Source organism: Phocoena phocoena, chromosome 13 (assembly GCF_963924675.1).
Source record: "Phocoena phocoena chromosome 13, mPhoPho1.1, whole genome shotgun sequence".
Taxonomy (NCBI): domain Eukaryota; kingdom Metazoa; phylum Chordata; class Mammalia; order Artiodactyla; family Phocoenidae; genus Phocoena; species Phocoena phocoena.
In genome coordinates, this window is record NC_089231.1 from 4,976,521 (window position 1) to 5,003,254 (window position 26,734).

The 26,734-nt window shown below is 46.5% G+C and overlaps 1 protein-coding gene across 1 annotated transcript in view; it reads left to right on the forward strand.

The window, feature by feature from the left end:
* Positions 1-15,028, forward strand: part of FBXO15 (F-box protein 15) — a 40,311-nt gene extending 25,283 nt beyond the window's left edge. The window contains exons 9-10 of the mRNA XM_065890434.1: positions 13,103-13,227; positions 14,759-15,028. Coding sequence (XP_065746506.1) covers positions 13,103-13,227; positions 14,759-15,028 — 395 coding nt within the window. The remainder of the gene's footprint in view (positions 1-13,102; positions 13,228-14,758) is intronic.
* Positions 15,029-26,734: the final 11,706 nt, after the last annotated feature.

Sequence of the window (26,734 nt, forward strand, 5' to 3'; positions counted from 1 at the left end):
GGCGAACAGGGGTTACTCTTTGTTGCGGCGCGCGGGCTTCTCATTGCAGTGGCTTCTCGTGGGGCACGGGCTCTAGGCACATGGGTTTCAGTAGTTGTGGCATGCAGGGTTCAGTAGTTGTGGCTCGTGGGCTCTAGAGCGCAGGCTCAGTAGTTGTGGCACACGGGCTTAGTTGCTCCGCAGCATGTGGGATCTTCCCGGACCAGGGCTCGAACCCGTGTCCCCTGCATTGGCAGGCGGATTCTTAACCACTGCGCCACCAGGGAAGCCCTGGAGATTAGTCTTTAGAATGAGATACAGATCTTTTTCATTCTCTCTTTTTAAAACATCCATAGGTAGGTAGTTTGTTAATGTCTTTTTCCGTGGTTTCCAGTCTTTGCTGTTACAGGTGGTGGAATAGCGAATATAAAAGGAATAGCCTTGTTCACACGTTGCTTCATGTTTTGGCAGCTTGTCTTTGGGAGACTTGCTTAGAAATAGGGTTGTTAGCTCAAAGGGTAAATGCAAATGTAATTTTGAAGAACACTGGCAAATTCCCCTCTTATGAGGGTATTACCAACTTAATGGGAAATTAAGTTAATAAAATACGTTATCACTAAGTATGTTTGTTCCAGGTTTTTGTTATGTGTTCTTACAAGTTAAGGAAGTTTCTTTCTATTCCTGGATTTGTTGGATTTTTTTGAAAAAAATCAGGAATAATTGTTAAATGTTATCAAATACATTTGGGCAACTGTTGATGATATGATTTTTTTTTCTCCTTTACACCATTATAGTGAATTTCATTAATGTATCTTCTATTGGTTAACATCCTAGAATCCCTAAGATAAGCTTCTCTTGTCACATGTATGCTTATTTTTAAGGTACTGGTTTCAGTTATTTGGTTTTTAGCATTTTCCATTTAAACTCAGGGTACAGTTTTCCTTTATTTTTTATGTTTTAAATCTGTTTCTGATTCTGTTATAATCAGGTTTCCTACTTTTAATTGAATCAGTTTTAGTATTTATATGATTTTCTAGAAATCATCTGTTTTCTTTAGGTTTATTTTGATCTTTTTCTAGCTTTTTTGAGTTGACTGCTTAGATTGTTTAATTTTCAGGTTTTCTTGTTTTTCTTCAGTGGTCTTTCCTTTTCTTTCTTTTTTTTTTGCAGTACGTGGGCCTCTCACTGTTGTGGCCTCTCCCGTTGCGGAGCACAGGCTCCGGACGCGCAGGCTCAGCGGCCATGGCTCACGGGCCCAGCCGCTCTGCGGCATGTGGGATCTTCCTGGACCGGGGCACGAACCCGTGTCCCCTGCATCGGCAGGGGGACTCTCAACCACTGCGCCACCAGGGAAGCCCTCTTCAGTGGTCTTTATGCCCAGAATCTCAGAGTTAGGAAGGACTGGTGAGGTGATCTAGAGAATGACCCCTCCTGGGCTTGAATTTGCTCTGCCTGGAAACAGCCCACCCGCTTTTGTGAAGGTGTGAAAATTTGGCCTTTCACTGAGCCCAAATTATCTTCTCTGTATTTTAACCCGTTTACCTTTATCCTGATATTTAAAATAGAGGATGAAATCTATCCCTTTTCCCGGTATACACTGTCGAGGGGACTGCTGACATGCCCCCTGTCTATACCCAGGGCACAAACTCGTGGGCCTGGGGCTGTTGTTGGCAGAGAACTTGTTCTCTCGCTCTCCAGGGCTCCAGCCCTGCATCCTCAGGGGCCCTTCACTTGCAGCGTTTCCTACCTGACACGATCTCTGTTCTCCAGGGGTTGGGTTGAGGTCTGTCTTAGGCAGGTGCTAGGACTTCAGAGGAGAGGATTCCCCTTCTCCTTGTTCTCAGCAAATATAGCATCACGTTGATGAAGCTGTGTGTGTCCCTCATGCCTAGGCTGTGCCTGTGATGATGACAAGGACAGGACGATGGTGACAGAGAACACGGATGGGCACTCATCAGAGGTGCTTGCTGAACGTTTCATATTTATGTTAATCTCCACGGCATCCCTGTGGGCTGGGCACTGTGATCTCTCCTGTGTTGTTAACAGGGCGGCTGGAGTGGACCGTAGGCCAGTTCTTGAATGACGAGCAGCTGGTGCATGGCGGAGCTCCATCTGCACCCGAGCCTGGCCGCTGTCTCCTCTCCACTGTACTTTGCAGTGATGTGCTTCTAGAGTGGATCTTCTTGTGTGTGTGACTCTGTCTTTTCAAGGTGTTGACATTGTACAGGTATCAGGTGGGGCCCTTCTCTGCTGGAGTGCTGACACACCCCTGAGAAGGTGAGATGGTTGTTAGGACACACAGGAGGCCAGGTAAAGTGAAGGAGGACAGGAAACTTCTGTGGGAATAATTCACCTTCATCTGTTGTTTTCACAGTGAGGAACACTTTCACCCTAAGACTTCACACAAGACTCAGGTGCTTCCTCTGCATGTAGTTCTGCGATGAGGGTCAGGAGGGGGCGCCGTTGCCATCAGAGTTGTCACATTTCACCGGAGTACAGACTCCAACGCCTGCTACAGTTTTTGAGAAACTGTCTTGTGGTACCAGGGAGTATATTTAGTAAATTCCAGCGATGTCATTGCAGGAGGGGATGACGGCACTGTACCCCATCAAGGATAAATGTTCTATCATCACATCCCTAGAGCTGGGGGCATCCTCGCCTGGCTCTGAGGAGGCAGCCTACGGGGAGTGGCAGGAAGGAGAGGGGACCAGGCCCATCTGTGTGTCTGGTGCGTGCATTGACAGTTGCTGGCGGGATGCAGGGGGTGTGCTGGCGGCGGATGCGCACGTCTCACGCGTGTCGCCTGCCCTCCATGACGGGTGCAGAGAAGCCTGCTGGGCCAGCTCGCAGGCCCTGGGGAGGGTGGCTCCAGGGGCTCCCGGAGGGCTCTGAGGAGGGGCAGGCCAAGGGGGGCCGGGGCCGGCGTAAAGCGACTAGTGGTGGCGCTCAGACGGGTTAATGGGGAGTGGGCCAGACCCAGTTAGGAGGGAGTGGAAAGGTACAACTTTAAATATGACATAATTGATGGACAGAGCCTGAGTTTGGTCATTTCGTAGGACCGCTTCCAGCATTCCATCTTTAAATAAAAGGTCTGAGGCTGTACCAGTTTAGTCCACAAATTCATTACAGTTCTATTAAAACATCCCAAAGGGAATTTATTATGAAACTTGAAAAGTTGACTCTAAAATCCATTTACGAATACACATGAATATGGCATGGTTGATAAAATTTTTGTTTTAAAGTTTTAAGTGTGAGGCAGTGTCATATTTTCTCTGTCCGATGTGTGTTTAGACTACAGAAAAACAAACAATTAAAAAACCCATGTAGCCGCCACACAGTGTAAGAAGTAGACCATTACCCGTAACTCTGAAGCCACCTGCGTGGTTAAACTTTTTTTGTATTGTTAAATGACACAAGGAGAAACGCATAAAACAAATTATCATAAAGCAAACAACTGTGTGACCACCATCCAGGTCTTGATTAAATTTTGAAAATAATAAGAGGGCTACTGGTCTTACCAAATGTTAAACACACAGTAAAACTACAGTGACTGAGAAAGCATGGGATCATTGAAGCAGCAGCTGCCCAAGGTACCGTGCACATCTTTTGCAGTTCCAGATTCTCTTGTCGGGTATTCTGATAAATATTGGACTTATAGCAATTCGTAGCTATTTTAATTAGTTGAACCATGATATGTCTATAAATCTGAGCATGCCTTCATCCTTTAGAGGAAATGTATATATTTCTCTAGAGTTTTAGTATAGAATGCATTGTGTGGAATAATTTGCCTAGGATGGGCTGAAATGATCTCCAGGAATGACTGTGCAGTCAGTTCATATGCAGGGAATACAGATAATCAGAAGACTCACGCCACGTTTATATTCACACAGAGCATTCAGAGTGAGTACTGGCCATTTTATGCTCTTTACCTCTTGGTCACAGTATTTTCTCTGAATAAAATATCCCTCTCTTCTATTTTATTAACTCTGTCTCTTGTACTGTGCTACGAGGTTCTTTGGATTTTTATTGTTGTAGTTGCAATACATGTTACTAAAATCAAACCAGAAGACCCTAGTTGGTTCTTGGAGCTGGAGTGAGATCCCTGAGACACAGAGCTCACCCTTGGGGGATGAGTACCCTGGGACCCTGCACTTGGCCAGCGCTGTGAGCCCACAGCCAGCGCCTCTGGGCTGTGAATTCCCACACTTCTCTGGTGGGCTCAGCTCCCACGTGGTGACACCACGCCTGCTGTACTGTTCACCTTGTCTGCCTTTCAGGTCAGAGCAGGCTCCGTGCTGGCGGCTCTGCCTGGTCCTCCAGTTGGCCAGTGCAGAGCTCGAGCTCTAGACATTATCCTCCTCACTCAGACGCTGTCCAGGGAGAGGATGTCCTACCTCTCAGCGCTGCTGACGGTGAATACAGAGAATCCAGGTCCTTTCTTCTTTCCCTAAAGGTTTCTTTGACTGCTTCTCCTTGGAACTTTGTCATATTCCTCCCCCCAAGGACCTGGGATGTTTTCTCTTTGTATTTTCATGTGTTCTGTCACTTTGACGAGTCATGGCTGCATGAAGAATTTTCTTAAAAGGAACAGTATTACCTTTTTTTTCAAAGGAAGGCTCATGATTCCTGAGCCTGTCCATGTTTGCTACCTGCTTCTTTGGGTATTGCCACGAAAATTAAGCTAAAAGGATGTTTAAGTGAAGACATATTTTGTTACCAGAATTGGATTTATAAGAGAAATAATTTGTAAATGGAAACTTGAAGTAAGCTTCTTAAAGTGCATTGTGGGTTTTCCTGTGCACATTATGATTTCTGTTCTTTTGCAAATGTGGGTAGACTGTTGGCATTGGGTCCCCAAGACCCAGTGGATCTGCTGGGAGGTTCAGTGATCCGCTGGGAGGACTCACAGGTCTCAAGGTATGGTTTTATTAATGGCTAAGATTTATTACCGCCCGAGGGTACAGAGCAAAGTCAGTGGAGGGGAAAAGCCTCAAGGGGTGAAGTCTAGGGGAAGGAGGTGCAGGCTTCCAAGGGTCCCCTCCCAGGATGTGCGGTCACACAGGAGTCGTGAGAACACCTGCGAAATACTGCCTACCCGAGAAGTGTGTTGGAGACTCAGCACCCAGGGTTCTTTTTGGGGCTGGTTACATGGGCACCTGCTGCCTGGCTCACCCAAACTCCAGACTCCCAGGTGGAAAGGTGCTCAGCAGGAACCACATTGTTGGTACAGACTGTTCAGGCAGGTGACCCACTCTTGTCAGCGAGGGATGGTGGGGCGGGGGCACTCCGGGAATCCATCCCCGGACACCAGCCAAGGGCCAGCCTCGCAGGCAGGCCTTGCTAAGAATAGACGGTCTCAGGATGAGAATGGGTGTAGCCCAGTGGAAGAGCAGACGGGAAGTAGTCCAGCTGTGTCTTTGAAGTGTTAATAGAGCTTGAAAAAGAGCATGATGAGCAGTGCAAAGTATGAAAGAATGCATATTTTTTGATCTTTGTATCAGGCTAATTATTACCAATTTTCAGAAGCTGAGGGAAAAAGATTTTGCATAGTACAGCAGATTGTAGTCTTTTTATCAGTATTGAGAGGGAGAGTGATGGTAAGGGAAAGAATTTTTTTTCTTTTACGTCTTTATTGGAGTATAATTGCTTTACAATGGTGTGTTAGTTTCTGCTTTATAACAAAGTGTATCAGTTGTACATATGTTCCCATATCTCTTCCCTCTTGCGTCTCTCTCCCTCCCACCCTCCTTATCCCACCCCTCTAGGTGGTCACAAAGCACCGAGCTGATCTCCCTGTGCTATGCGGCTGCTTCCCACTAGCTATCTATTTTACGTTTGGTAGTGGGAAAGAATTTTTAAGTAACAAGGTATGCTGCTTCTGTCACTTATTTGAGTTGTTATAAAAACGCATTTAAAAACTAATGTCTTTTTCTTATTATGGGATTTGAAAATTCTGAATATATGGACACTTCTAAAGAAGCAAATGAAAGTCACCCAAGGACAACTCTTGTTTATATTTTGGTCCATTTTCAAATCTGTAGCTGTATTTATATTTGTGGACCACATTGTGTGAACAGCGACTGCTTTTTCCCCAGTCACTAAGTAGTACTCTTTGGAAAAATTAGGTTTTGAAAAGTTGTGTGACAACCCATTGTTTGGTTTTATCAGGATTTATTGACCCAGTCTCCTTCTGTTGGGCATTTAGGTCTCCATTTTCATGATTATAGCACTATTATCATGAGCATTAATTTGAAAAATATTTGATGATTTGAGAGGTGCAAATGACATCTGATTGTTTTAAATTTGCAAATGTTGAATGTTAGGTTGGCTATTTAAAAAAGCCTGTTGACTGTAGCAGAAGTTTATGGCTACTGTAGCAGCTATCTGGTAGGCTATTTCAGGGGCGTCTTCGTAGGATCCAGATTCCAGGGTACCTGTCACAAGTGTGTGATGGTGCAGTAGCATGAGAACCTTCCACGTAAGGTTCCCTGAGGACTAAAGTGAGGAAGTGAGAGGAAGTAAGGAGTGCTTCCAGGAGGTGGGCATGTGCTGTCTTGTTTTTACATTTCTCTCCTGATTGAATTTCCATCTGTTTGTGTTTGATTGGTTCCATTGTTTTAAATGTTTACAAGATTTATACGAGTTATATTTGCTGCAAGTGTTTTCTCCATTTTGTCTTTTGCCTTTTAATTTGGTATATGTTGCTTTGGATCCTTCCCAAGTTTTTAATTGTATGTAATCAGTCCTTTCTTCCTTGTTTCTTCCGAAATTTTTTCACGTAGAAAGTACTCCCTTGCCAAGATCAGGCGAATATTCACCTTTGTTTCCTTTACATTATTTCTCTTCATTTTTTAAACCCACACTTCCTTTTGATTAACATACAGATTACACGCAGCCTGCAGGTTCCTGTGCCCTTCGCGCTTCGGGCTCTTTCTCTCTGCTGAGGATTGGCACCCCTTCTCCCTGTATCTCCACCAGGCAGGAAGGCGGTTCAAGCTTTACTTGTGAACTGTGTTATGAAAACGTGTCCCTCCCCCGATGTAACATTTCTTACTAGTGAACATTCACCAGCATTTCTCAGTTATTTCCATACACTTATTCTTTTAGATATAATTAATCGTCACCTGGCCAGATGTTAAATGTCTTATTTGGATTTTGATCAGATTTGTATTGAATGTGGACATTAATTTGAGAGGAAGTGATGTGTTTTTATTTAGGGTTTTGGACTATCTCTCCATTTCTTTAAGTTTTCTTCTCTGCCCTTAGGAGAAATGTTTTCTTATGTAGGTCCTTCACCTTTCTCAACTCATTTTTGTGCTGCCATTTTGAAGGAATATGTTTAGATTATGTTTCTGTTTTCTGTTGTTAGATTTGTTCTATCTCCTATAGAGATTCCGCAATATGCTTCTCATTAAAGTACTGATTAAGTGATAAATATTCAGTGCCTTATTCTGTAAGACAAAATAGAAAATCTTGAGGGGTTTGAAAGAAGTTATGGACCTGAGAAACTTATTTTTAGTCTATGAGAAAAGTAGGGTTCAACTTTTGAGCAGCAGACACTGGTTAGCCGAGATAACCTCTCTTTAAGAAATTCTACTTTTAAAGTTTTTAGTGTTTATTTAAGATACTTTTCATACATAGCATGTTATCCCATTTTTATTTTTGTGATTCCAAAAATAGATACTTTTTGTTCCCTGTTTTGTTCCCTTGATACTAATTACTTTCTCTGTTTCTAGGTCGGATTATCCTCTCTAAGCATTTGTGATAACGGGAAGGCATTGGAGATAGTACAGGACTTTCTAGGTGGTGATTATCTAGAAAAAGTAGAACAGATAATTCTTCAGAGCATCTTCATCAGTGGTTGTTAGTACATTTTTTCCTGCTTTGTACTTTTGGTGACTCATTATGAAAAATCAGCATTACAGATTCTGTTCACAGAGCAGGAGAACGCTGGTCTCCGTACGTTTTATGTCAGTGCTCGCAGGGAGTCAGTGGTCCTTGCCCTGAAGCAGAAGAGGCCATGTGATTTGTGGGACCCCGTGCAAAATGAAACCGCGGCGCTCCTCGGTAGAAAATTATTAAGTTCAAAATGCTGACAGCAGCACATTAAACCAGGAGGGGTCCCTTGTATCCACACAGGTTGTGGCCCCTGAAGCCAGCCCCGGCGGTAACATGGGACCTGTGAGGAGGCGCCTCAAACCTTTATGTGATGAGCCCTCTTCCTCCTCTTTTGCATTTCCGGACTCTTGACTCTGTTTGAGAGTCTAACTTGGTGAATGCCCGGCAGTTCCTTGCAGGAAGTCACAAACACATGTCCACTGGGGCTGTCAGACTTCAACTCATCCCTTGTTGCTACTCAGAAATCTTCTAATCAGCTCTTGTTAGTCCTGCCTTGTATTTCGCAGAAAGGCTGTTTAAACACAGTCACTCATCTTCCTCGTTCTCAAGGCTCACGACCCGCCGTGCTGAGACTGATCGTCCTCCCTCACCTGCCAGCACATCTCCACGGTGTCACGGTCTGTTTGTAGGCTTGATTTTTCCTGTTTCAGAGAAAAAGATGTCTCACTGTCTTGCCAAAAGATTTTCCAGTTTCCATTCCTAAATATACCTGCTCCTGCCTGTTCCGGGACCTTTATTTAGCCCTTGGTCTCTTATCTGTTCATTATTTCAAACCAGTTTTCCATCAGCTCCTCTTCCACTTATAAATGTATTCATGTTTTCTGATTCAAAAATTATTTTAAAAGAAAACAACACTTCTGTATAGATGGGAAAGTTATTTTTTGTTTGAAAGCTACCTAGAACCTAATTTTCTACCTAGAAAGCTTCACCTAAAGCTGGCTTAGCAACAAGGATTCATGTTGAAAAACCCAGGGGTAGGTCTTCTTCCCAGTGCAGTTTGCCGGGTGGGCTTGTTGCGTGTCAGTGGGACTGGATGTGTCCAGCAGCCTTCTGTCCCTCCTTCTCGCTCCCATTCCGACGACTCTTTTTTTTTTTTGTGGTACGCGGGCCTCTCACTATTGTGGCCTCTCCCGTTGCGGAGCACAGGCTCCGGATGCACAGGCTCAGCGGCCATGGCTCACGGGCCCAGCCGCTCCGCGCCACGTGGGATCTTCCCGGACTGGGGCATGAACCCGTGTCCCCCGCATCGGCAGGCGGACTCTCAACCACTGCGCCACCAGGGAAGCCCCGTATACCAGAATTTGCTGACCAGTTTTCCTGTTGATAGAGAGGGAGTTAGGGTTGTTTTTGTTTTGGGCTGTTATGAATAAAGCTGCTATAGATTTCTTGTGCAAGTCTTTTTTGTGAGCATATGTTTTCATTTCTCTTGGCTAAATACCTAGGACTGGGAAGTCGAATTAGAGCAGGTTTAATTATGGATTAAAAGTTGCCAGTCTTTTTTTTTTATGTATAAGAAACTTTTATGTATTAGAAATCGCCAAACTTCTTTTTTTTTAGAGTTGTACCATTTTACACTCCATCATTTGTGTGTGAGTGTTCTGGCTGCTCCGTATCCTGGGCAACCACTGATGTTATTAGTCTTTTAAATTTTAGCTCATCTGGTGTGTGGGAGTCGTAGTTTCTCCCTAATGGCCAATAGTGCTGAGTTCTTTTCCACGTGCTTATTGTTCATTTGCATATCTTTTTTTAAAGTGTCTTTAATCCTTTTGTGGTGTTTTCTTTTTTTTTTAAATCAGTATTTGTTTCTTTATTTCTCAACCATAGAAGCTCTTTATATATTCTGGATAACAGTCCTTTGTCAGATATATGTTTTGAAAATATTTTTTTCCAGTCTGTGGCTTGCTTATTCATTTTCTTAGTGGTATCTTTTAGTGATCAGAAGTTTCTCACTTTGATGAAATCTAATTTATTATTTTCTTGTTTTATGGTAATTTCTTTTTTCTGTCTTAAAAACTTTTCCTACTGCAGGTTATGGAGATGTTCTTTCTTCCAGCTGGATTATGGTTTTAGCTTTTACATTTAGGTCTGTGATCCATCCCTAATTTAATTTTTGTGTGAAGTATGAGGTAAGGGTTGAGGTTCATGTCATTTTCCCATATGAATAGCAAGTTCTTATTGCACCATTTGTGAAAAGGCTTTCTTTTCTCATTGAATTATTTTGATGTCTTCATCAAAAATCAGTTGCTTGTAAAAGTGTTGGTCTGTTTCTGGACCTGTCTGTTCTATATTGTTGATCTATTTGTGTATCTTTGTAGTAATTCCACACTGTCTTGATTGCTTTAGCTCTATAGTAAGTCTTGAAGTCATTTATTTTTCTTTTTTTCAAGATTCTGTGGCTGTTTTAGGTCTTTAGCATTTCCATGTGAGTCAGCCTGTCACATCTTATTATTTATTTGTAAATTATTTATTAAATGCCTGCTGAGATTATGATTTGGATTGTATTAAGTCTATATATCAATTTGGGTAAACGGGTGTCTTAACGGTGTTGAGTCTTGCGTTCCATGAACGTGGTACGTCTTTCTGCTTGGTGGTGGGCTTGGCTCTTCAGGGGAAGTATTACGGTTCAGAGAGTACGTTAGGTGCTTAGCGACCTTAGTCTGGCATTTACAACAATTCACCCTGTGATGTTAATGTTTACTACTTGTTCCACTAATCACAGAGCTTTATAAAGTGCTCTCTATTGGTGTCTCATTTTGCTTGGCTTGGAGCTTGACCATGGTCATACCTCTAGCAAATGCCTGGGCAGGTTTGGAACGAGCTCCTTACGACTCTGAAGTCCGTGCTTGTGCGTGCATGTCGCGGGAAGCCAAGAGCGGTGAGCCTTGCATTGTATTTCTCTGTGTTTTGGGGATGGCCTTACGTATTGGTAGGTTAAAGTTAGAGTCTCCAACAGCAGAATTTATTCTGAATGGTTTAAGCAGCACAGGAATGTATAAGGATACAGTAGTTCACAGTCTCTCTGGAAGAGCTAGACTCTGCGTTTGTATACGTGGGACACACCGTGGCTTCTCTTGTGAAAACATCGCCCTGTCATACCTAGTAGTCGACCCCAGAGTGCTGCCCGTGCCTGCTCTGCGGGGACTTGGGCCTCTGCCCCTGCGTCTGTCAGAGGCGTTTTCCCTTCTCTGCCCGCTCCCACGGCTCACTCTGACCCAGGCGAGCAGGAGCGTGTCTCAGGGAAGGAGCCAGGCCACTCACGACCTGGTTACGGGAGGGCTGGGAACGGGAGGTAGTGAACGTGGGCAAATCAGCAACAGTTTGGGGAGCCATAAACGGTCCCGCAGCGCATCTGTCTGTGCATTCTTAGATTTTTCTCTATTGGCAGTAAAATGAAAACAAAACTCCGTGAGAATCTAGATCTACGTTATACATTCTCAGCTAGTATTGAAACCAATAGGTGATCGTGTGTCCCCATGTTCATATCTGTTTTAATCTGCTGTAACGTGGACTCCGGACGCAGAACGGGTCTGGGTCACGTTCCTGCTGCTGACCACCGCGTGGCCTCGGGCAAGGAAGGCACTGCTCAGCTCTTGGCGCGTAGCTTTCTCACCTGTGAGCTCAGAGAATTGTAGTGTCTAATTAATAGTACTATTCGAAGGAATTCTTTTAAGCTGCTGTACGCAAAGTTTGTAACATATGCTTGGTGTACAGTAAATACTCAAACACATGACCTATTTTATTTGCATTCACCTTCACATATGCATTCTGTGTGCAGATCGCTTACATGTACAGAGAGCTTCACCTTGTTCTGTCTTAGAGAAGCAGGCGGTTACACAGGGCCAGTGGGAAGAGCTCTGACCTTTTAAGATACCACAGTGTTCTAGCTGTTCTGCAGGGAGGATGTCTGGTGATAACAGAGTAGCAACAGTCCTCGCTTCCTACAGAGATTTCATGTTTATCAACTCAGACAATTGCCGTTGAGCTGTTATTGGCCGCTGTACCTCGGGGTCCACTTTCTGCCGTGTCTTGAGGACAAGCCGGCAGTCCTGCGCGTGGCTGTGTGGGGACCAAGGGCAGAGCAGAGCCACATCTGCTGTTCAGGATGTCATTGCTTCGCCTCCTCCGAGGCCTTGCTTGAGAAGCTGCACGGTTCTCGCCGAGCACTCAGCAGCAGAGGAGGGAATGTGGGCAGCCTCTGTCCTTGGACCAGACTGGCCAACAGGCCCTGCAGGGCTGGAGCTGCGCCGCCTCGCGGGGCTCCCGCCCAGAGCTCGTGTCCTGGTCCTGATCTTTTGGCCGCACTTCCGTGAGGACGCCGTCTAGAGTTTCTAGAATGGGGCTCTGGCTCCCAGGGCAGCTTGGTTCTGGTTTTATTTTGTCCTATGAACTGAGCAGCATGGGATCGGAGAGCATGTACCTTTCTCTGCTCTCCTTTCTCTGCTCTGCCCGTGACTCACATCTCACCCTTGATCCGGTGTTGCCTCTGAAGAAAGCTTGCGTGCGAGTGAAGGCCCGTGACCTCGTCACGGGTGATGCTCCCCTTTGCAGGATGCATTAAAGTGGGTGCACGGGGCTCAGCCGTCCTGTAGGCCCCCGGGCGTGTGTGCACCTGGGCCGTGACAGCCCTGGGTGGCGAGGCTGCTCCCGGGCAGCTCCGTGTTGGTCCAGGGAGGGCAGGACTCTGGTCTCAGCTCTTGGTCAGCAGGTGGTGGGATTTCTGCTTGTTCATACGGTCCTGCGAAGACGTGCGCTGGGCTCCTTCCCTGACCGCTTTCCACGTTCACTGGCTCTCACCCCTCCTTTCTTTGGACGTCTCTCCCCTCCCTCACATTTAACGCCCTTTTTCTGTGCAGTTTCCGGCCTCTGTTTTCTTAAGTTCCACGGCTCCGGTTTCCCATTTTCCTAGCGGTTTGTTTAATCAAATCAGTGGAACCCTTGCCTCGTAGCTGTCTCCCCATCGGTGACAGGGTGCTGTCCTGTTCACCCCAGGCATCTCCCTGTCTCACCATTGAGACAAGCTCATTTCAGGGATGCAAGTGGATATGGTAGTGCCCTCGCCTCAGCCAGATGCCCGAGTCAGCTGTGTCAGGGTCTCCTTCCACCCCTGAACCCAGTACTTAGCTTCACGAGGCTTCCTTTATAGAGCAGCAGATCCGAGGGATCTTGACTTGTTGTCCTGCATTGGTTGGCATATAGTAATTTTAAAAATCTTTGATCTTTTCAGGATACATTGAAAATGAATATATGAAGCTCACTGTGATAAGTTTTAAAAATAGCACCGAACACCTACCTCTTATTGGAAAAGTTGGCCTTTCTTGGAAAACTAATATTTTTGATGGCTGTATAAAGGTAATTTTTTTTTTCTTAAAGTACCTGGTTTCTGTATAATAAATGTGTCTGTTGATGTATATGTATGGTGCTGCTTTGAAAGTGCTAGATTTATTGTTCTGGTGTCTGAAGATTTGTGCACGTCCTCTTAGCCAGTGGCCATCAGTTGATTGATTTATCCAGCATGTATTGAGGGCCTTTCGTTTTCCGCCGGGCGTGGTGGAGTTGGCGCGTGGGTGGCGCGCAGTGCGTTGCTGAGCAGTGTTGATTGCGGCCTCTGTTTCCTCCAAGTCCTTCTGGCTGTTCGTTTTGTGGAGAAAGAGTGGAGCCGTAGGTTGGACCAGGCAAGTAGCATTTACTCAGAAACATCTTAATTACTTCTCAGTTACATCTTAGGACACCAGTTTAAAGTTTATTGCAGTTATAAGTTCCAGCATACAGACTTTTCCTTGAACAGTTAAATCAGTTTTTACCTCTATCACAAACCAGCCACACGGAGGGGAGGGACGATGTGGTGGCTGGGGACTGGCGGGGGGGCGGCGAGGAGGCTTCTCACGCAGCCTCGCTTCTCCTGTGATCCTTGTGCCCGTGGGTGCCCTGGTTGTCACTCCTCTCCATCTGTGTGTTGTGGGATGAACAGGATTTCCACAGGATGCATCTGCTGTGGATGCAGAGGGCCCCAGTTAAGCTGGCTTAATTCTGCCTACAAGCATGGATGCCTTGTGACAGTGACTAGGGGTGATGGCTGAGGCCAAGAGCAGCGTTGTTGTTGAGCGTGAAAAGCAAGCACTTCAGTCTCATTAAGGATCCTCTCTTGATCCACTTGCTATTTGATATACTGAGATGTTTTATTCTGTTTATTTGTGAGCAGTTGTTTAAACCTTGGTAAAGATTTATCACATACAAAGGAATATTATTTCATGTCTTCAAGAGCACAGACCTGACTTTTTAAAGTGGATTTAGATGAGTCTTACAAAAACGCGTGCTAAAATGTTGAAGTCACAGTGGACCTTGAGGACCTAGAAAGGCAAAATATCAACATGGCAGACTTAAAGGGTCAGCGTAACATAAAAATACTATGATTTGTTTTGTGTTCCTTGGTAATCGAGAAGCAGATACTCAGTTCCCACTGTGGGGTGGGAAGGGCAGCGTTGTAATCGTACAGGAAGCGAAGCTCCATCCCAGCTCTGACCACTGCAAAGGCAGCCTCTGCGTTTGTTGTAATCGTACAGGAAGCGAAGCTCCATCCCAGCTCTGACCACTGCAAAGGCAGCCTCTGCGTTTGTTGGCGTCGGTTGCCGCGCGTGGGCGCAGCAGTCCAGTGATGGCCGGAGCTGACCTGGCCGCCCTCCCCACGTCCCCCACGCCCCGTGCCGAGGACTGTCACGTGCTTGTCACATGCTGTTCCCGCGTCCTGTAATTTTGTTCTCTTTCCTCTTCTCCCTCCTCTTTCACTTAATCCTTCATGATGAGGCTCCATCTACATTTGTTAAGTCAGGTCTAATTGGCCATTTTATCCTTACACTTACGAACATCTGTGTTTATTTTGTAGAGTTGCTCTGTAATGGACTTAACTCTTTTGGAAGAATATGGGAAACCCTTCTGGTGTTTCAGTTCCCCGGTGTGCATGAGACCCTCTCCCGGGCCCTCTGACGGCCCTGCTTTCTTGGGGGAGACGTACCGTGTGGACTACGCAGACGCGGAGGGAAGGGTGCACTTGGAGCTGGTGTGGATCGAGGAGACGGGAGAGTACTTTATCGTCAGCCTGGCGCTCTACCTGCGGGTGGCAAAGATAAACCACTGGTTTGGGACCAAATACTGAGCATTAGCAGTAGGTGGCAAATTATTGTTGCTCTTTGTTTCTTTTGGACTGACTGGTTTGTTCTTGGTGTTTGTTGGAAGTTAAAATAAAGCAGTAGTCTGTTCGATGTCCTCTTATTTCACACTAGAAATCATGATTTCTGAGTCATTTTAAAGTTAAGGTTAGAAGATTAAGTTAAATTTTAAAACCGTGAAAATAGCACATCACAGTGGAAATTCATGTAAAAGAAAAAGATATTTGCTTCTCTTCTGCACTTACACTTTAAAAAAACAAGAAAACGGATCAGACTGAAAACAGATCAGTTTTCTCTTGAGGGTGTGTGTGTGCGCGTCTGCGTGTGTGTTGTATACGTAGGGTTTTTTCTTTATTGGTTAGAGCCCCAGATAAAGAAATACATTTCAATGTGAACTTCATGGTATTCATTAAAATCAGAAAGTGCTGTGTTCATGGCATTTAGCAGCCACATTAGTGTTCAATAAAGCAAAGTAAAATAGACACGTGACCTGCTTCACAAGGAAAGATGCACCTGTAAGCATCAGAGGAAGTTGTTATCCCTTAGAAGAGCGAAGCGGGGTGCACATGCAGTTCAGACACCCAGCTCTGCATCAGTGGGACAGGGAGGGAAGGACACTCCCTCTGCAGAAGTGCTTTAGGAGGATCGGTAGACACCTGGGGTTCAAATGGAGGTAACATTCACCTAATCACGTTTTTCAGGGATCTGGTTCTAAATTAGTTTGAGATTGTATCGATTATCTTTTTCTACCATATTTTCATCTCCCACTTAAAGTTGTTCTCAGAAGTGATTGTTGAAATGCCGTGTTGCTCCCACAGGGGCATACACGATTAAACTCCTCCCCCCTCTATCTCTCTTCTCTTATTGAAATATCAGTTTTCTCTTGAGAGGTGTTTGTGTGTAGAATAAAGAGCTTGAAGACAGCAATAAAAGAAAAGGTTCTCAGCCAAAGAAACGTGAGAGTAAAAAGGATCCCTGCTCTGAAGCCATCCTCACCCTCCCGCCGTCCTAGGTCTTGGGCTGCAGATGTTGGGGAGGGAGAAGTTTGAGATCCGTGTCAGACCCTGAGAGCACGGGGCGATGCTAATGAGGGGATGTGGAGCCCCTGCCCCACCTGAGTGGCATTTGGGGGGTGGAGAGGCAGTGGTTTGAGCCGTGAGCTCAAGATGAAGGTAGGAGAGGACAGGATGCCCCGAGAGGCAGGTGGCAGAAGCCATGCGTCACCAGCAGGACTGAACTGGAAACAACCACAGAATAGTGTGGGGTGAGTCCTTGGACTCACTGGGTTAGATGGTGGCGGGACTAGATGTCCTAGAAAATAGTAGTAGAAGTGAGGTAGCCCTGGAGAAAGAGTGCTGCTCTCTTTATCCCCGGTTGAATGGTATTTGGATGGAATGGGAGCTGGGTAATTCACGTTGGCAATACCGTGGGGAAGCCTGTAGGCGGGAGCTCACAGTTACAGCACTTGTCTGCATCCCAGTCGGCTGGTCCCGGTAATGCAATGCCAGGCTCGTAATCCATCCTCAGTAGCTGTTCGTTACATCCATGGAAACTACTATAAGGGATATACCAGCAGCTGTGGGAGCGTGCAGGAAGCAGAGATTGTTGGGGGTGGGAGTCCTTTCCATCTGAGCTAACTTCTGAAGGAAAGTTTATCGGGTGGTGTTGGGGGAGGGGTGAACAAGGTAGTCACCATCATGGCGCCTCGCCAAAGCCGTGCGTGCACACCACATGTCACCAAGTGATGCTGGAGGACTCAGCCTGGCCCCCACTTGCCCTTTCACGGGTCTGGGATAATGTTCAGCTTTGTAAAGCTGTTATTTGTCTTCATATTTCTAAATGATCATCTGTGGCTCTTTCTGGATTTGTCAATTTGGGCGTATATTGACTTACAGTAGATAAAATATCTCTCTTTTACACCAGCTGCTTCCCCTCTTGCATCATACCAGATAATTCCTGCAGTTGAAAATACGTTGTTGTGGTTTGTTGCTGACTATAATATTGTTCCCAGGGATGCTTCTCTCTTTTACAACTTTTTATTTTTCTTGGATTAGTAATTGCCTTCTTTTTCTACTTACATGGTTTTCAATGAACCTAAAATTTTCCTTAAAGATCTGTCCAGTCTTTCATATGTTGGTCAGTGTTTCAGTGTTCCCCCCCAAATGCTTAAACATGTCAAATAATCTCTGAATTCTACTACTTCTTCCCCCCCAGGCTCATCCCCTGAGACCTGCCTCTGTTTGCTTTAATCTAAACTTCTCTCTAGCCCTACTGGACAGCCCACATCCTGGAAGTTTCCTGTGTGAATCCTGCCTTATGGAAAGTTGTCTTCATTCTTGATTTAAAGTTGACCCTTGAACAGTGCCTGTGTGGACCCTCTACATAGTTGAAAATCTGAGTATAACGTGAGGTCAGCCCTCCATATCTGAGCTTCCTCAGTATGAGCTGATTCAACCAACCTCAGACTGTGGAGTGCAGTCGATTTACTGTTGAAAAAAATCCAAGTATAAGTGGATGTGCACAGTTCAAACCAGTGTTGTTCAGAGGTCAGCGGTATATCCTTTCTTCAGTGGCGTGCGTTCTCCTATCAGTCTTTAAGAAAGTGGCACAAGAGATGCATTTGGGATCCATGAATTTCTGAGAACGTCTGTTAGATAGTTTCATTGGGTACAAATTGTAGCAGGAAGAATATTTTCTCTTAGAACCTGGAGGACATTTTGTCGTGAGCATTTATCCTGTGGTTGTCATTGACATATATGACGCCATTTTGGTTGGTCTTCCTTTGCATGTGCTCTGTTCTTTTTCTCTTCTCTCTGGAAACTTTTGGAATTTATGCTCGGTACCTTGGAGTGGGTCTTTATCCTTCATTATGGGTCATTTTAATCTAAGAATTTGTGTACTTCAGCTATGGGTTAAAAAATCTGTATTTTCTCTTATATTTTTCTGTAACTTTTATTAATCAACTATAATCCTTTCTGGGTGGATCCTGTGAAGTCTCTTATTTTTTCCATCTTCTGTCTCTTAGTCCTTTGTTGTGCTTTCTGTAATAGTGTCTCAGTTTTATTTTTCAACCCTTTTAGCTAATTTTCTTTTTTATTTTGATGACCAGGAGTTTACATTATACAAATATTTTTCTAGCTCCATATAAAACATTCTGTACCTGCTTCATAAATGCAGTCTCTTCTCTAAGGCAGGGGTTGGCAGACTTTTTCTGTAAAGGGGCCAATGGTAGTTTCGGCTTTTGTGGAACGTACGGTGTCTGTTGCACCTACTCCGCTGAGCCGTCGAGCATGAAATCAGTTGTGGACAGTACACAAGTGAAGGGCCCGTGTTCCACAAAACCTTGATTCACCAACCAGGCTGAATTTGGCCTTCAGGCGGCAGTTTGCAACCCTGCACACCAGTCTCTGGGGTTATCAATTTTAGTTTTCAAAAAAGTTTTCATCTTCACCATTTGGCAAAACTACAGCAAGAATCATCAGCGCTAAGTTAGTGGGTGAAAGTGTGATGAGAAACAGGATACTGATGTAGTCTCAGAGTATCTTGCCACAAGATACGTACTGTTAACAAAGGAGGGGACAGTCAGTCCACAGTGGAGGGACCCGGGAAGGCTACATCCCAACCCAGTTTCCTGTCGGCCCGTGCTTCCCCCTCTCCGGTTCCCGTTTGCTGTGGTGGGGTGCCGTGCCCTGAGGAAACGCTGTCCGTTCTGCCGGGGCCCCAGCGCCTCATGCCTCACGCGCCCCTGCTCCTGCGTGTGCAGCCTCTGCACCCCGCCTGGGCCATGTGGGTCCGGCACCCCGCCTGCTGCAGGAATGGACGTGGGGGAAGGTGGGATTTCTCAAGGGTTAACATACTGACACTGTGTTAGTTCTGCATGTCGTGAATGTCCACAGATTCTGCTCAGTATAAATAAGTTAGCCCCGTTGGGGTCTGGCCATCTTAGTATTATATGTATTGAAATTACGGTATCAGGCACGAAATAAAAGCATTTGCTAATCATAGTCCTTTGTCAGGAAGCCTCTTTGTCTGCAAAGCGAGAGGACTTATGCTGGGATACCTTAAATACAAAGGATCCAGGAGCAGGGCTCGTTGAGTTGAATCAATTCAAGAAGAGTAACGGGTGCAAACCCTTCCTTATGCAGTTGGCAAAGGAAACAAGTGTGAGTTACACACAGAGAAACGTACCTACCACTAGTGTGCAAAGAGACATACTTTTATTTGAAGCATGCGCCACATGTCAAATCTTGTCGGATTCAAAATCAGACCAAAGATCTGACTGGCCTTTGCAAAGATGATTTTTATACGTGACTTGATAGTTGTCTGTTATTTTTATTAACATCTCCTTATAAGTCTAATGGTTATAACTGCTGCAGAAAGAAAATGTTCACACGGGAAGGTCACTCTGTGCAAAATGTTTCTCCAGTGTTTATAGTGTAAAGAAATGTGCCTTTAAAAAACCGCATGCAGAAGTGTTGGTCTTACACGCCGGGTGTATTTTGTACGTGGAATAATACGGCATCCAGCTTCAGCACAGGGCGTCTTTTGTGGTCTCCTGCGGTTTCAAGGAGTAACACGTGGATTTTCTATGAGCTCCCGCTAGGCAAGCCCTGGGCTGCAGACGCCACTGGGGCTGAAAGCCATGCTCACTGAGCACAGCGGGGTAGGACTCAGCACGAGGTGGGGTGGAGCGGGTGGGTGGTAGGATGCCCAGAGGAGCGAGGGGCTGCTGTGGAGTAACATAGTAAGGCATGGTCAGGAGCGGCTCTGCGATGCATGTCCCACTGCTGGGAGGTTGGGAAAAGGAAGGGCTGGTCTGGGGCCACAGTGGGCTAAGAGGCCAGCTGTAGACAGTGATGGGACCTTCAGCGGAGCCAGAGAAGCCAGCTGCTCAGGCGGGGACTCGGACTCACACACGTATCATTTCAGGTGCACGTAAAATGCCGCTTTGTCCCCGAAAGTGACACACAGGATGAGTGCGTCCTCTGAGAAATGTGTAGAAATTGGGATTTGCTTTCGGAAGGTGGGATTTTAGAGTCTTCCTGAACTGGCTCAGCCTCAGCCCGGACTGCTGACCTTAGTTAAGCCTCTCACTTCACTTTCCAGCCTCTCAGGGGATACAGTGAACTCCGGGAACTGCACCAAAGGCAAATGTGTGTTTGCTGATTGACATACAGTCATGTGACTGAGTCACAGTGAAATGGGTGTAAGACACACATTCATTTTTATGTGTCTGCTTCAGAGAAGTGTCCACGGGCTTGAGATGAGACACCTGTGATCTCTCACCGACTTAATGCTGCCTGCGGCGAAAGCGAGCAGTTCACCATGATGAATAACAACTTCCGTTCACAAAAACTGGGAGCTTACCGTGTGCCAGGCACTGTGCGACAAGCTTCACCGGGACCTTCTGAGGGAAAGCCTGTGGGGTAGATGGTACGATAGTGACGTCACCCAGTGAGGAGCGAGGCTCAGAGGTTAAACACCCAGAGGTGCACAGAGCCAGGACCTGCCTCGTGTCTGAAGCCGGTGGCCTCACTTGTGCCGCATCCGCGGACTGTGTTCTGCCTTGTGCCCCGCTGCTCCGGGAGGTATAAGCACCATCGGGGACATCTAACACTTGAGAAAATGCCGTCAGGTAGACAGCATCACGTAAATAAGTACGTGCAGTGGGGCCAGTCCTGCCCGACAGGGACACAGCTGTTCAAAGGGGTTACGCCTTCACCCAGCGAAACCGGCACGCACCCGTGTGAACACTAAGACTAACCCAGTCACTCTGAAGAAGCCAAGGAGCAGGGCCTGCTCTCCCACGAGGAAGGCTCGGCGTAAAGCCGGGAGGTATGAGGGTGCCCCTTGGTGCAAGGAAAGAAGGGACAGACGGAGCAGAAGGCAGAGCCTTCCCAGACTCTGTCAGAAACAGGCGCACACAGACACGTGTTGATGGTAAAGGCGGCATCGGGGCAGAGGAGGAGAGGGGACTTTAATGGCTGACGCTGGGACAGCTAGGTGGCAGTCTGGAGGAAAGAAAAGGAACCCACCCACGCCGTGCCCAGAAACACGTTCCCGCTAGACTGTAGACCTAAGTGTGAAGAGCAAAATAAGAAAGCCTCTGGGAGACAGTATGGGCATCCTACAACTCAAGAGCAAAAAGCAGACAAACAACCCCACATTACTTGCTTTAAAAAATGGGTGGAAGCCTTGCTAGACATTTCTCCAAAGAAGAGATACAGATGGCCGACAGGTATGTGAAAAGGTGCTCAACCCGACTCATCCGGGAAACGCACACGAGAACAACAATGAGATGTCATCTCACACCTGTTAGGGTGGCTACCATCAAAAACCCCCAAAGACAACTAGTGTTGGCGAAGGCGTGGAGAAACCGGAACCCTCGTGCCCTGTTGGTGGCAATGTAATGTGGTGCAGCCGCTATGGAGAACGGCATGGCGGTTCCTCAAAAAATTACAAATAGAACTACCATGTGGTCCAGCAATCCCACTTCCGGGTATGTAGCCTAAGGAATTGAAATCAGGATCTCAGAGAGGTTTCTGCATCCCCACGTGCACTGCAGCTCTATCCACAATAGCCAAGCTACGGAAACAATCTGAATATCCCCCAACAGATGAATGGTGAAGAATACATGGTGTATACGTACAATGAAATGCTATTCAGTCTAAGACAGGAAGGAAATCCTGCCGCATAGGGCTGAACCTTGAGGACATTATGCTCAGTGAAATAAGCCAGTCGCAGAAGGACAAATACTGGATGATTCCACTTACGTGCGGCACCTAAGATAGTGAAGCTCACAGAAGCAGAGAGTAGAATGGGGGCTGCCAGGGGCTGGGGGAGCGGGGAATGGGGAGTTGCTGTCCAGTGGGTGTAAAGTTCCAGTTATCAATACACCAGATGAATGAGTTCCAGAGCTCGGCTGTACAGCATGGTGCCCATAGCTAACAAACAGTACTCTATTACGTACTTAAAAATGTATTAAGAAGGTAGATCTTAGATTAAGCGTTCTTACCACTATTAAAAAAAGACAGTCTGGGCAGTATTTCCACGTGCCGGCATCCCTGGTGGGCACTCAACTCGGGCACCATTTTTAACTCTTTTAGAAACATGACACTCATTGTCTCAGAAACATACTCCCTCTTTTTTTTTTTTTTTAAAACAATCCTTACTCGTGTTTGTGTTCTTTATTTTTAATTAATTAATTTTTTGGTCGCTGCGCGGCATGCGGGATCCTAGTTCCCTGTTTCCCGACCAGGGATGGAACCCATACCCTCTGCAGTGGAAGCGCGGAGTCTTAACCACTGGACCGCCAGGGAGGTCTTAACATACTCCCTCTTCTGATAACTCGTGCTGAGTATTCTTCCCTGTGCTGTGTCAACACCGGCCTCTAAGTGCCCCACAGAGATGCACAGAGGAAGTCTGATCCCACCTGGTCCTACCTCTGTTGTTTTTACCGGGAAGCTGAAGCAGGTCTCAAAGCATTAGCTGAGGAAGCCTGAGGAGTAATCTCAGTTACTAAGGGGTTTCAGTCAGTCATGGGTGATTACCCCTACGAGAAAAAAGAGACGTCTATTTATGTAATGTATGCATAAATAAAGCAGAGTGTCTGGACTCGACCATTTTAGCTGCAGCGATATTTTGATGACATACATTATTAGGGAAATTTAGACTTGGTGGAAATCGTAAACCCAAAATAAGACTGATGGTAGCTAAATCATCACCTGAGAACATTAGACCTGGAAGTAATAATGAGCATGTAAGAAAATGCTTAGTGACGAAAAACTGTTAATTTGATAGGCACCCCCCAAAATCAGTGCATTAAGTCTGTGCTGTGAAACATACATGGAAAGGGATTGGTCCTGATGAAAATGAAAATATGCACACAGTTTACTTGTGTGCTCTAGAAAGCTGGTCAAAGGATTATGTTGACTTATTGGCATTTAATCTTGCTAAATTCTAAGGAAAATGTTTTTATTGATAAACAGAGTCTAAACAGCCTCAGGGTCAAAATGATGGGGTTAAAACCTTCTGTATTGATTTCAAATGTCGAGTACTTCTTCCCTGAAGTGCGCTTTAAGCTATGCAGAAGTTATTTTTATTTAGCAGGGACCAGAAGGAGAAATGGACAAAGAAATGCCGTTTGATTTGTTGAAGTCATGGGATTCTAGTACATTTTATTTGTAATTCTATCAGCGTTGCTCTAATGTAATAAAATACTTAAAACCCTGAAATTTAGGTCATGGTAATATGAACGCTACCGGTAAATTCAGATGTAACTAGACTATGGGGCCTGCAATAAAAATTATCTGATCTTTTATTTACATACAGCCTACACCCCAGTGGGCCTCTGTTGCCCCTGGTTCCTGTGCTTTTCCAATGCATATTGATTTCTTGCCTTTGATTAGGGCACAAGAAATTGCAGTTGTCATGGAATAAGATACTAAGTGGCATTTCATAAAGGTTTATAAACCCCATCCGCCCATTTTTCAAGAACAAGATATGTTCTTTCTGTAGTAAGATTCTGTTGGCCACGGTTCCACAACTAAATTGCTAATTTGTCTCGATTTTTCCTTCTGCGTAAATGGAGTGAATGGTCATGCAGGAGGGATTTGTTTTTGCGGCAGCTCTCTGAAGTGGCCAAGCTGATGCTTCTATTCACGACGTGCTGTGGCCAAGCTGATGCTTCTATTCACAACGTGCTCTCCGCGCTCCTGAAACAGGCCAGCGTGAGCTGGAGACTCTTCTCTTCTCTCTTGCACGAGGAGATAATTATGGGACATTTATAACTATCTTTTAAAGTGATTCTCAAAGCTTTCTGTAGGAGAAAGTCCCCAGATGGCAAAACTTTGTTGCATGGGGTGGGAGTGGGGGCAAAAATGGAACTCCTTCCACACCGGAATTAGGAAAAGGTTAAAAGTTTCATTCTGGAGGCAGAGAGCAGGTGAAGTAATCGCACGGGTTTATGTCACCATTGCATTTATTCCACAAGGGTGTTGTTACATTAAGAATTATAACTATGCACCTTAATCACTGTGATTTATGTTAAAAACCTTATCGCAGCGGGGAGCATCACGCCATGTGTGTGGCGTGTCCGCCCACCAATCCGTGGGTGGCTGGACCGTGGAGGGAACTGTCCCCCTTGATGTTCTGTGCGGGCTTGAAACCTGGCCCCGTGACAGCAGTTGGCATACGGCTCCTTGAACAGACTACTGAGGGTTGCCTTCAAGCCTATGAAATTTGAGAAGGGGCAGAGGAATGTGAGTGTTTTGACTCCCCACGGGCTCTGGGGTTCAGCCGTGTGGGTTCTCCTTGCTGGTCGTCAGAAAATCTCCACCCTGGAGTCTGTGGTGGGTGGTCTTATGTGTCACGGCAGCCGGGCTAGGGTACTTGTGGTTTAATCCGACACTAACCCGGCTGCTGCTGGGAAGGTATTTTGTAGATGGTGGTTAACACCTATGGTCCGCTGACGCTAAGTGAAGCAGATGACCCTTTGTTATCTTACGGTCGCTTCAGAGTAACCTGAGGTTGCCTGCAGAGAAGGTGGCTTTCGGTCCCAAGACTGCAGCACAGCTGCTGCCCGAGGGTCCAGTCTGCAGGTCTGCCCGATGGATTTTGGACTTACTAGTCCCCACAAACAACCGAGCCGGTGCCTTCAAATCACTCGTACACATGCTGTCTCCCGTCGGTGCTGATTCCCTGGGGACCCTGGTGGCGCAGTGTCCCCACTTCCCGTCCCCAGTGCTTGTCGCCCCCATTGCAGTCTCCACTCAGACGCGTCCCTCCTGAGAGCTTGTCCGAGCCCCAGAACTGCCCTTCTCGGCCAGAGTCACCCAGGAGGGTCTCAGGGGGTTGTTAGGTTAGGTTCGAGCCGGGGTTCGCACCGTCTAGCTCACGGCTGAGTCAGGGGAGACTTGTTAAAACGCCCTCGCTGGGCTCCACTGCAGAATTGCTGATTCAGAGCGCCTGCGGCGGGGCCCCGGAGCCTGCACTGCCGGCAGGTTCTTGGATGCAGCCAAGCCTGCTGCTCCTGGGACCCCACTTCGAGAACCGGTCTCCAGGCAGCCCCTCACGGCTGACGTCGTCACCAGAGCGTCAGGAACCAAAGCAGAGGAGAGGTTACGCAGGGCTCCCGACTCCGGGAGAGAGCTCTTTCCTAATTCAAGTGTGGAGTGAGCCAGGTCGGGGGTCACGGTCAAGAAGGTTGGGGGTTGAGGGAGCAGTGGGGAGTCCCAGCGATAAACGGTCCTAAGAAGGGCTCAGAAAGAGAAGCAGAGGCTGGGTAAGATGACTTGCACCCTGGCTGGTTTTCTGGGACAGTGTCCCAGAAGCTTCACGCTGGTCTAGCTCATAAAAGACTCACTCGCTAAGTGCTCGTTGAATAAACATAATGTCCCTCTTGAAAGCCACGAATGGATATCCGATCCTGTGTAATGGTGCTTGGTCAGGACAGGAAGACTCTTCCTTCTCTATCTGCCCTGAGTCCACCAGGTCACAATCGACATTTGTAGGTTTCTACCTGAGAAACTGCCACTAGCAGAAGGAATCTAAGAGGAATGCACGTGTGCGTTCATTCATTCATTTATTAATCCATTCATGAAACCCTCACTAAGCTCCTAGCACATGGGGGTGTTAGTCTGTGTACCCGGGGATACCTCAGACCCTCCCTGCTTTCAAGATGCACACAGCCTAGCCAGGGCCTCTCTTGGGAACTGTGACCTCCAAGGAGGGAGTGTCCACGCTGTGGCCTAGCCAAGGCGTCTCCTGCTGCCAGGAGGGCCCGGCCTGACTAGGGAAGATGCGGCCGGTAGGGTAGAGGAGCCAGAAGGGAACGTTCCGGGAGCTCGATACCAGGAGCTCAGTGCTGTTTCCTCGGTGGTCCCATGATGGGCAGAGCACGCCGCTCTCTGAGCAGGCAATCGTGCATTTTCTACACGGCGAGGATCCGTGTGTCCTGGGTCCCGCGGAGTGGAGTTCTCCAAAGAAATCAATGAGCGATGAAAGTAAAAACGTCCAGTGTGGCCCAAGCATGGTGCGACAGGACAGAGGTCCTCCCTGTATAAAATTTGCCGGGGGGAAGCGGGGGTAGAGGTAGGTGTGGATTTAGCCACTGGTAGTGACAAACACCGGCTGCAACTCTCAATGTGCCAGCCTATCTTGTGCCCACAAACTCCCTCTCCCCCTCCTTCCCCTAGAAACATTAACAAAGATAATTTTCTGGGAAAGTATTTCCTGAGAGCTCTGAATTGTAAATCAAGGCCACCAGGTAGATAATTGTGTTCTTCCTGTCCCACTGGTGCAGTATGCAGTCTGACATCGCACAGTAATGAGAGGAGAAATCCCAGTGGAGCTAATAATGTGCCCCCTTAGAAAGTCCAGCGGAGGACAGGGTCCAGTGCCGAGAAATACAGAAGGAACCACAGCTGTGATAGAGTGAGGAGAGCTGCTTCTATTCAGGCTCCTTCCCAAGTCATTGAATCCAACACAACCAGTGTTTACTGAGTACGGAGTGGGTACAGATTATTACCTGCCTCTTTACAGCATTTACTCTGCCGCAGCCTGTAATAAAATTGGTCTACGGCTCAACAGTAAATTCCCTGTTTTCACCCTCCAACGTCTATTTAACTTGAAGATAGGCCGAAATCATCAGAGCTCAAATGAAAGTTCCCGGACAGCTTTCAGTGAGCAAATCG